The 12,103-nt window shown below is 26.7% G+C and overlaps 2 protein-coding genes across 3 annotated transcripts in view; both read right to left on the reverse strand.

Moving 5' to 3' along the window:
• LOC107455967 (zinc finger protein 91) overlaps positions 1-10,208 on the reverse strand; it is a 21,590-nt gene extending 11,382 nt beyond the window's left edge. Inside the window, exons 1-5 of one of the 2 annotated variants that reach the window (XM_043043009.2) lie at positions 10,000-10,208; positions 6,609-6,702; positions 3,534-3,597; positions 1,829-1,901; positions 598-624 (exon numbers count right to left, since the gene is read on the reverse strand). In XM_043043009.2, coding sequence (XP_042898943.1) covers positions 598-624; positions 1,829-1,901; positions 3,534-3,597; positions 6,609-6,702 — 258 coding nt within the window. In that variant the 5' untranslated portion in view covers positions 10,000-10,208. Of the gene's footprint in view, positions 1-597; positions 625-1,828; positions 1,902-3,533; positions 3,598-6,608; positions 6,703-9,312; positions 9,334-9,999 lie in introns of those variants that run through there. The other variant, XM_071179798.1, reaches the window with a different exon arrangement.
• The window catches only part of LOC107455966 (ran-specific GTPase-activating protein), a 237,077-nt gene that overhangs the window by 188,981 nt on the left and 35,993 nt on the right, over positions 1-12,103 (reverse strand). The gene's annotated exons all lie outside the window — the stretch shown is intronic.

Here is a 12,103-nt window from a genome sequence, read left to right on the forward strand (position 1 = left end):
GAACTGTATATATATATATATATATAATAAAAGCTTCTCTTCCGTAAATAAATATACATCTGTTATAATATACATACACTCAAATTAATACATAAAATAATATTATATGCATTTGTAGAATAATTTAAAAGTACATTCGTTTACATTCAAGCATTTGTGAATGAAAAGTGAATTAAAACTGACACAAACTGTATCTAAATTAAATAATTCACTTAGCTATACATATAAAAATGAGCAAAAATCAAAAATTTTAATTACTTGACTTGTAATCAACTCGCTATCACTAAACTATTCAACTCACTATCACTAAATTGAAACATAATTTACTGATATTAACTAAAACAATTTAAAGTTTTCATATCAGAGAGAATAAAGCCAAACAAATTTAATTTTTCTAGAACTTATTTTAATAACAATAAACAGGGAATAAGAAACTTCCATTTTCTAATAAATGCTTGAATCTAGTTGTATTCTTTGAACTAGCAATATATTTGTCTTGTCTATTGAGAGTTTTATGGTATGGGTGGTAAATGTTCATGGAATAGTTATTATGAAAAATAAAATAAAACATAATGAATTAGAAAAAAGAAAACTTACACCAGAGCTTTCAACTTCATTCTTGAGCTAATAAAAAATAATAAATTTAGAGTAACAGAACCAATTTTAAAATAAATATATGTTTGTAAAATAAGTTCTTAAGTATGTACAGTCTGTAAAAAATTATATACGGGAATGCTAATATTAAACAACTCTTTTCTGAAACCACAGACTACAGAATAAATTTTCCGTGGAGTTGCGAAGTAATAAGAATTTTTCCTGTAGTAATTTTCACAGTAATGCGAAATAAAACATTTACAATGCAAAGAGCTTATTTAACATTCCATTTTATATATTTCCATAATAATAGGAATAATACTTAAACTGGATTTTCTGCTATGCATATAGAGCAGCTGGTTTGAAAATTACAAATTGCAATTTAATCTTTGTTTGCCTCACAGATGTGATCTTAGAGTCCCCACTTTGACCACATTTCATAAACAAATAGCACTCCACGATTCATATACATTCCATTTCATTTTCACAAGATTCCTATTAATTCCCATGCAATTTAAAAAATCATATATCGCAATTCATATTCCCATGATTAAAAAATCAAAAGTAAAAATTCACTAGTTCTAACAATCACACATCACAATTCATTTTCTTGAAAGTCCTACATTGAATTCATATTCAAGCAATTTTAATAGACTTCAATTTTTATAGTTACATAATTTAAAGGCTACACATTGCAATTTGTATTCAAATTTAAAAACTAAATGTTGTGCAATTTATGAATCGACCTCATATAAAAATCCAACATTATAATTCATATTCACATGTTTATAAAATCCAACATCGTGATTCAAAGTCACACAATTTATTTATAAGATTTTCATAATATGCAGACCAACTGATGAAAAAAGTCCTTAGATTCATGGATACATAATGGATAACTGTAAATAGTTATACATACATAAATAGATGATTTAGCAGATACTTTTGGAAACTCTTACTCTATGGATGTGGGAAGGAGACAATAATTCATAATCAAGTACTTGAATAAAAAAAAACTATTTACTTCTAAATTAAAACAGGTTTTTAGATATTATATATATCTATGTCTTTGGATTGTTTTCTTATTATAGAAGTTTTTACACCAAAGACATTTCTGGCATATAAATCAAAATTAAATGCATATAATTTAAAATTTTTTCGGAAAATGCATGCTTTTATTACCCAAATCAGGTAGTTTAGTTAGAACGTCTATTAAAGAATAAGTGGAGTTTACCTTTTTATTTTGAGCATTGTTATACCATTTCTCCAGTTTCTTTTCATGAGTCTTAAAAGCTTCTATCTGCTTGCTAAATCAACAATAAAAATTAAAAATATAATATCTGCAATATATCTAAAATATTTTGAATCTGATTCACAAAATTCGTGAACTGTTTATGCAACATTTTTAAACTATAGGATGAGCAATAAGCATTGACACTTTAAACTGCAGATGATTTTTGTTTTTAAAAAAAATATTCGAAAGATAACATCATTGATGTTCACCACCAGCAAGCAGTTCACATTTAACTAAAAATGAGAGTCACTGAGCTTGTATTGAATGTTCTTTAACAGGATGCATAGCCAGATTTTTCAACAAAAAAATGTGCACCAAAATATGCAAAAATATGCACCAAAAGCATGCAAAAAATATGCACCAAATGCAAAAAATATCCAATTTTTCAACAAAAAATATGCACAAAATATGCATATATAAAAAAATATGCAAATATGCACAAAGTACATTTTAAGCACTCAAAAAATATTTGTAATCACTTTCCAAAAGAAAAAAAAATCATAATTAGGATCATAGCAGTGATAAAAATTCTTTTTTTCTGCCGTTTAATGTTCTTAATTTATAAACATAAAATTCAAAAACATTTTTAAAAAAACTTTACATAATCATTTATAAAAAAACTAGCTTCTGATAAATATTGCTGAGAAAATTTTGAAAAATCATGAATTTTTAGTAATTTAGAATGAAAAAGTTGTAATTTAGACGGCAAAGAAAAAAAAAAAACTCTTTTTAAAAGATAGAAAAATAAGCACTTTTTACAAACCCTGAATAAAAAAAAGCACCTTTAAGGGCTTTTAAAAAATGTAAATCCAAAATAAGCACCTTTAAGCATTTTTTAAAAATGCTACGCATCCTGTTTAATAATAATTTATCATTGATTTTTTATGTTAGGCAAGCAAAGAAAACTAAACAAAGATGACATGTTAGATTACTGTCACCAAAGTAGTATTTTAAAAGCTAAATGAAAACGTGAGCTGATTTTATTTTTACATTTTTGAAACATATTTCCATAAAATAAAAAAGAAAATTAATTTTAATAAGGCGCTAAAGCACCAGTTAAATTACTTAATTGAGGTTGACATTGATTATCAAATACTGGTGGCAATCAAAAGCACAATTTTTTTTTTGATGAATTAGTTAATCTTTTAAATAAATTTGAGTATAGTTAACATCCATTTTAAAAAGAGAAAGACCTAAAAAAAAATTTTGTAATAACCTGCTTGGTCTCATACAGTTAAATGACCAAAAAGTGCAAACGCAATAAATTAGGAAGAAAATGAAAATATTTTAAATTTTGTGTTTGTATGTTTCTCAATATCATACAAGATTGTGTACAGTATATTAATAATTCATTAATAATAAATGTCATTAATAATTTAACATGCTTTTAACCTAGAAAAAGAATGGGTATTCAACTAGTTCATAAATAATTTAATTATCTCCCATGATACAATCTAAAGTATAATCTATTGCATTTTGCAAAAATCTATTCCATTTAGCACAAGTTTAATTTTCAATTTACTTTTATCAAATTTAAAATTAACAATTACAATTTGATAAACAATTACAATCAAATAATTACAATCAAACTATTCATGTTCTTATCTTGTTACATGAGAGATTGAAAATATTTCATTTAACTTACGATTCTTCTGATGAAGTAAAAATGGCATATATGGCTTTTATTTTATTAAGCATATCTGGTGTAGCTGCAATAAAAAAAAGAATATAATAAAAATATATAGTAAATAGCGATAAAAATTACAAGATATTTAAAATGAACTTTTCATTCTACAATCTAATGTTAACCAATTTATCTTCCCAAAATCTAATGATAATGTTTTATTTAAAAATATAATGCTCATGAAATTGAAATATTTGAGTTTTAGTTGAATAAATAGTTGTCATCAAATAAAAATCACTATTTAGTGCTTTCCATAATACTAGTGCTGGGTAAATTACTTTCTAGAAAAATTGAGGTTTATTGATTTATTGTAATATTTTTTCCACAATTTATATACTTAATGTATTTCATACTGAACAATATTATTTGAACAAAAAAAAATTTTTTTATATAAATCTTAAAATTAAGAGTTCATTTCGGTCAGAGACCCATATCCAAAAAAAAAAATTTATACTTTTAAGAAATGATTATTTCTCTTTAAACCTTTATTTAAAGCTTAATATATGTCAATTACTTAAATAAAGTTTTTTTATTTTTTATAAAGATAAGTCTTTTTTCCTTAATAAGATAATAGAATAATTTAAATACATTGTAATATATTACAACAAAAATGTTAATTAAAAAAAAGTTAAAAAATAAAAAATTATGCAGTATTAACAAACTTTTAATTACAATATTGTATAGCTTAACAAAAGAGCAGAAATATAGAGAGCTATGAGAAAGAACTGAAGACTTGCAATAAAAGCAGCAGAATTAAAATGGAATTGCAAAATTAAGCCCTTGAGGAGCAGACCAAGTTTTCAGAAAAATGCTGTCATAGGCATTCAGATTAACAAGAAACTTTAAAGTGATGAGGTTGCTAAAGAGAATAGAAGCTCTCTGCATACCTGTCAACCTCAATTTTCTAAAATGCAAAAGTTTTCCTGATCAATTGACTCTTCATAATTATTTAAAACAATCATCAGGTTCACACTCAAAATAGAGAAATTTTTTCTTTGACTTTTCCCCATTGATTTACAAAACAGTAAAGTTTTTGCTTTTTGAATAAAAAAAGAAGAAACGGCAAAACTTGAGCAAAATTTATCTTTAATGAAAATGCAAGGGATATTTGATACAAAAAAATATATATACTCATATAATAATAAACATTATGAAATAAAATTAAAAATAAATAAAATATAAACCACAATGTAATTGAATTAAATTTAATTAGTAAAACTAGCGTTTTAAATAAACTGATTTCATAAAAAATAAAATAGTCAATTTAAAACAGTATATAATGTAAAAATCAACGAAGATAATTTATTATGTTTCCAATTTTGAGCTGCGTGACAAGAAATATAATTTTACTAAAGTTATTAAAAAAAATCTCAAGCTTTCAAACAAACTTTGAAATTTCAAATTAATAGCAATTATCATAAAAATGGGACTATTGCAACTTAAATGACACGGGAGAAAACAGATATGCGAAAATTACTCGAGCACAGAAAATCTCAGATAGCTTATTTTCTGTAAAAAATGTACTGCATTAATAAGTTTAAAAGTTAATCAATGCCTTTAGAAAAATTATGTCAATAAAGGAGAGAGGAAAAAAACTACAGTACACTCTCGATTATCCGTGCTCATTCCGGAGTCACACAATAAATATAAAGAGAAACATTTTCAAGATTAAAAAAATTTGATTCATGAAGTTATAACACTACCAAATTTTTGGAAAGCAATATTCGTTATTGGATTGCAATATATGGAAGAAATCGTCTACATTATGGATGATATGGAAAATGGTCTACGTTATCACGATCGTGGAGAAAGATGATACCGCTTGATGAACAATCCTCTTCAGATGTTCAAGAAAAATATGACAACAGCATTCTCGAACAAGCAAAAGAAATTTAAGGTTTCGAAATTCTTTATGAAGAAAATTTAGAAGATTGGTTTCTAAGTGATGCATGTGAGTCTGGCTTCCAGTATTTGACTGATGAAGACATCGTTATGTTGTTAAATCAAATAGTGATGATAGTAACTGATACAGAAGATGTAGTAAATGAATGAAATACAATTTCTCATTCTGCTGCTCTGTGGAAACTTTATTAGATTATATGCGAGGATTTGATTACGGCGACATTACTGCGGTTCGTAAAATATGTGTATCGATATATGGCGAAGACGCATTACACATTTTTTAATAACGAAAATTCCTAGTTTGATGTTATGCAGGCAAATGTTAGTAATTTTTATATTTTTTGAACTGCAATTGAATTTTTCTTTAATAAAAGGAGTTTTTGGTTTATCCGTGTTTTTCGATTGTCCGTGCGACTAGTCCNATAAAAGGAGTTTTCGGTTTATCCGTGTTTTTCGATTGTCCGTGCGACTAGTCCCGGTGATTAGCCCGGATAATCGGGAGTGCACTGTAGTTTGCACTTAAATTTTATAGAAATAAATAAATAAAAAACTGAAATTGCAATAAGAAAAAAAACATGAGTAACTTAAGAAAATAAATAATTTTTACTCATTAATCGTTTTTTAACACCAAAAATCTGTTTTTCACATTGTCTTCACTTATGATAATGCGAAGTGTTAAGCAAAAAAGGAACCTGCACATAAAAATATCACAACATGTAAATAAGTTAATGGTCCCCAGTTAAATTTTTGTTAATTCAATACAATCTTCATCTGTACTTTAAAACTAAATTAACGTCCCTCTAACTTAAAAATTTAAAAAACACTCTACTAAGATTTTTTTAACACATTTAAAAAAATACATTTAGAAATTTAATACAATGCGTACAATCATTCAAGTATTAATTCATCATTCATGAATTGATTAAGGTACCAACTATATGTATTATGGTACTATTAAGGTACCATAATCAAAAAACCAACACCAAAGAACATGTAACATAACACTAATCAAAGAACATATTTTATAAATGTTTAAAAAATTCCACCATTAAGACTAAATAAAGATACTAGACAAAATCCTTAAAATGAAAAATTTTATTTAACAAAATAATTTCTCAGAAAATGAAATATTACTTTTATTAGTCTTTTCTAAGAACGCAATCAGTTTTTTCATAAATGGCACATATTTATTTTGGATTTCAGAAAGAATAGTAGTATCATCAGCCATCTGAAAGAAAAATATAACATGTAAATAATCACAATTGGTAAATTTTAGCCAAAAATTAAACAAGTTTCTCAGGATATTTAATTAAACTTTTATATGGTATGCAATTTATACATAGAAAAACAACAACTTGTTTTTTAAGGGTCATGTATTAGTCAAAATTTTACATACGCTAAAAGCATTTGTTTTTCATTGTGAAAATGTAAAAAAAAATATATAACTCATTATTTCAACATATTCTGTTTTTTTTAAAATTGTTTCTTTTCTTTGAAGCGAATGGGCATTTTTTCCCTTCCTTTCCACAAATTAATTGTCATTATGTACAGAAATTTTAAAAATATATTTTTTTATAAATGCAAACTGATAATAACTGATAACAATGCAACTTGTTTTTTTTTTTTTTTATGCCGATGTACTTACTGATCCAAGCTCCTTGCTCGGTAACCTTCAGGAACTTGTAGACAGTACTTACACCACCCAATGCTCTTTTCTGAGAGTTTGTGAAAATGCTACAAGATAACTAGGAACCCAATGAATTCACAAACTTTTTTCAGTCACTTTCTCATCATTTTTTTGTTCTTCTGTTATTAGCTTGGTTTCTATCTTATTCATTTTGTTAAATTTCAAGGTTTGTTATATTAATTTTTTCAATCAAATTCATCTGTATTATTCAAAAGATCAACAGAAAATTAGTATTTTTGTTCCGCTTTGAGACACTTTATTATTTTTGTTAATACATTTCATTTATCACAAGATTAACCCAGTCAAGACTATTAGTTGTCTCATTCAATATAATATTATCACAAAACATATAAAATCTAAAACATTTCTTTCTGTAAACTTAATTCTTGTGCGTTCTCTTAAAAATATATAAATAAATTAAAATTTATTAACATTAATCTTATTAATTAACAGCGAATTAAATCTGTTGTTAAATTCTAGTAATTTTTAAAGCCACAACTACTACTTTGTGAATCAGTTCACATTGCAATCTAAAAGGGACTTTTTTTTTCTTCCAAGGACACTCTTTATGTGTATATTTCTTTCCTTTCTTGGTATTTTTTAATGTGATTCCTTTTTACAATTGTAATTCGGTCTTCTGAAAATTATACCTCACAAAGTAACTATCAGTTAACAGTGAAATAATTGAGTTTAATAAAAAATAATTAATGTGTAGTTTTGTATTAACTTAAATGAAGGAAGTCCTTCTTATATTTTTTTTTGGGGGGGGGGATTTCTCCATTTGTCTTGACAGGAATGAGCACCCTTGCTTTCGTGAAATCAAATAAATCATGATAAAAGCATTTTTCATAATATAAGATGCTAAATAGCATAGACCATATTAATAATTTTTACCCAATAGTAGAGAATGGGCAAGTACCAATGCTTTTGGTATCTGTTTCAAATTAATTTTTCGCTCTAAGTCGCAAAATTACTGAGTGAAATTCCTAGTGTTTCCAATAAAGCTAAAAGTCTATAGATCAATTTTTTTTAAGTTTATCTTTTAATTTTAATGCACTTCAATTCCAGACTTTAAAAAAAAATTTATAGTAAAATAAAACTAAATAGGATATAAATCAAACATACATATTTTGGTAAAAATTAAACATTTATTCATTATCATTACTTTTAATGAAGTTGTAAAAATGTAATAAATCTATGGGCATAACAGTCACAAGTTTATATATTAATAATAATTGAAAAATATACTAAATGTATCACTAATCAAAACATTTTATTTTATTTTGTGATAATTTAATTAGCAAGCAAAAGACAAATTTCTTCATCTACAGTGCTTTCACTACAGGGCGAGAACCTCGAAATATTTTTTCTTTTATAGCATTAGAAATTTATTACCGCGAGAAATTCGCGCATTCTATAAATAAATTTTAAAATTCGCAAATTTCTCGCATTTTGGAAAAAGCTTAGAATTACGCCACTTTTCTTCCTGGATCTTTCATTATTTTCAACATCTGCCCCGTTATCTAGCTTCCCTATTTACCAGTATTGTTCAGAACCTTTTCGAAAACAAAAGAACACAACCACAGAACCCCTTTCAGAACACATTTCTCTGCAACCACGTGTTTACTGAAGGTTAGGTTTCTTTATGTAAGACGTTAAAATTTTTTATGTGCTAATGTAAGATGGACAAATACCTTGTAAAGGCAAAATCTTCTATGATGATGCACCAAAAATATTCAATGCTTTAAAAAATAGAAGACGTTAAAAATGTATTTTAGTTAAAGAAATAATTTTTTTTTTCAAGAGTTTTTGTGTTTTTTTTTGTTTTTAGAAATCTCACTTAAGTTTTTAAGAAAGGGTGAGAAATTCTGAGGGTGAGTACCTTATTTTAATATTAATAATTAAGTTTAATTTCATAAATTGACTTCATATAGATAATTATTACAAATAAATTGATGTGAAAATCTAAAATAAGTTTCTTCCGACATCACAATACAAAATGTTATATGCACTCACATACATCACGCATTTGAAACTTATTTTAACACAGGATTACTTTTTATTTATATTTTAATCTTAAAAAATATTTGAGGAAAAAGTTTTATTTGCATAAAAAGCGAATCAATGGCACTGAATAATCAATGACCATACAGTCAAATCTCGTCAGCAAGGTGACTCTCCAGTCTTCAACACAATTAGTTTCTTCACTATACAGTGGTGGCCAAAAGTGTGGACACTTTTTGAAAGTTTCATGTTTTTCAACTTTGTGTGCTTGTAGAATATATTAATTTTCACTTAAATACAAACGTTTAGATATCAGAATTTTTTATAATTCCGCAGCATACACAGCAATTTAGAGCAGATTTTGCTCTAAATATTAGGTTTCATCATAAACAAAATAATGTTTAAAAATAATGCTATAAAGCTGCACAGATCTTTCTCTTTTTTTTCTCTGATTTTTTAAAAATTGGATAAAATCTATGCATAGATTTTTAAAGTCTTAATACATATATGTATACTAAGGTAATAAATCCTTTATGTTGATTAAAAAAATATTTATAATAATTAGCAAATATTAACATAAATTTGTCACAGCTGCCCCTAAGCCTATTTGAATCACTAAAACAAAACAATTCAATTTGATCTTGCCGGCATTTAAATTATAAGGTAACCAATGGTACGAAGCAATGATACGAAATGGAACAATTTATAAGCACACGTCAAAGGAACTCATTATAAATCATACTGCATTAAAAAATACACACAAATAAGAATGTTTCAAGTCCCGGTATTTTTTTATGACTTCAATTTTACTTGATAAGAAGAATGGAAACAAACCTTGAACTGGTTTTAATTGTATACAGGTATCAAAAATAACCAAATATTAATTTTCTAGAGAAAAACTATTATTATTATATCATAATCGTAAATTATAAAATTAAAATTGAAATCTGGGAAATATACAGGTTGGAATCTACAATAACAACAATCATTTGCGCTTGCGCGCTTTTCCACACCGAACTAGACACTTTTTTTTGCATCACTGTGTGGCGGCCGAGGGAATAAAAGCTATATTTTCACTGAAATGTTCACTGCATCTTTGGAGATGCGAGTAAGAACCTGATTGAAGTTAATCGCCAATCAGCGGTTCTCATTTTCAATTTTTTTTCTTTCAGCCATTTTTTTTCTTTTCAATTAACTCTTAAAATTCTGGTGTTTTATTTTTAAAAAAAATGCCCTGGCCCACAAGCTAATTTTTTCATTTTAATTCCATAAATTAACTATAATTTTTTATTCAAACTCCCCGGTTTTCTTTTGTTTGAATATGCTAAAAAGTACTTTTTATTGTTGATAAAAATTAAGTGAAAAAAAATAATTTTATTGTGGTTCATAAGTTACTAGTCTCTTGCAAATTTGTTTCCCCCTTCCTGATGATGCAGGTGTGAAGAAAAAAATTAAACGAAAATATACAAGCCATTTTAAAAAACAAATGAGTGAGATGAAATGCTGCAGTTTGTCTAAAGTAAGAAATCCCCTAGCCATTCGTCTGGACCCGTGGCGGTGACTATTTTCACGAGGTAGACTATTTTAATGAGGTTTCAAGTTAGGGGTGAGGAATCACATACATTTTAAAATAAACGCAGCTGTCGCATTTATCTTTATTTTAAAATCAACGCTCGACAATGAAGCCCCAAATGAAGCTCCATTCAAAATAACAAACCGGAGTTTGAAATTGAAGTGTTTTTTTTTCTATCAAAGAATCATCCGCCGTTCATAATTTGCTAATTAAATCCAGGTGATTCTATAGTTTGTCTAAGCTAATAACTCCTCCCGTCACAAAGTCTGAGGCCATTTGGTGCTATGGAAACAAGAATGGCTCATTTTAGGGAGGGTAACTTTACTCTAGGACTAACACAATAGAACAAAGAGATTCCCTTTCGCTCACCAATCCAAGCTGAAACCACTCCAAAACAGTGACCCGCACCCCTACTTGAAAGAGTCATACCTCGTTTCCATAGTCACCGCCACAGGTACAGACGAATGTCTGGGGGAGTTCTTATTTTAGACAAACTATATCTTGAAGGTCAACTTCCTTATTTTTACTCCTATTTATTATTATTACTCCTATTTAAAAATAATATTCTATTTAGCTCAAATTTAAGGAAATATATTAGGGGGAGGACCTGTTTTCTAGTCTAAGGTTCTGGGGAATACGAAGATCAAAAACCTAAATTCGATGAAAAATGTTTTTATTAAGGGGAAGTATGCTTTTACATTTGATTTTATTGCTCAAGTTAATGTATGCACTAATTTCTATGGGTTTAAAGAAAAATAAAGTAACTTACAATTTTATCGTAATATTTTGTAATTTAAAATAAAAGATTTAACGTTTCCCTATCGAACCATTAAAATTGTAATAATACATGATTATCTGATACTAATAATTAGGATTACCAAAGGTCAAAGGTAATTCTTTTTCTAGTTTACTTGATGGGTTCCAACCACCTTCGGACTTATGTGTATAAAATGAACAAACAAGAATTAAAGATAAGAATTTTTAATTTAAATATACAAACTTTTAATTAAATATTTAAATCTTTTGAATAGTTCCAAGTCTACCATACGATTTAAAAAAAAAGTTTTATAATCCTAAAAAGAAGAAAAATTCGAAACGAAACTAAAATGTCTATACTTTAATTGTCTTTATTTTCCTTTTAAAAATTTCAAGCACGATGCCGCAAAAATATGTTCATAATAGTTTCCATTTTCTCAACCTACTTAAACATTAATTATTAACAATATCATTAAAGAAACTTTTTCTTGAATTATCACTAATAATCACTCGAGTTTAGAATATATTAAAGATAATAAAATTAACCCGATTGCGACTTTTGATTTCCAGGATCTTTTCAATAGCATTCCCCTTTTTAAACTAAAAGAT

Source organism: Parasteatoda tepidariorum, chromosome 4 (genome assembly GCF_043381705.1).
Source record: "Parasteatoda tepidariorum isolate YZ-2023 chromosome 4, CAS_Ptep_4.0, whole genome shotgun sequence".
Taxonomy (NCBI): domain Eukaryota; kingdom Metazoa; phylum Arthropoda; class Arachnida; order Araneae; family Theridiidae; genus Parasteatoda; species Parasteatoda tepidariorum.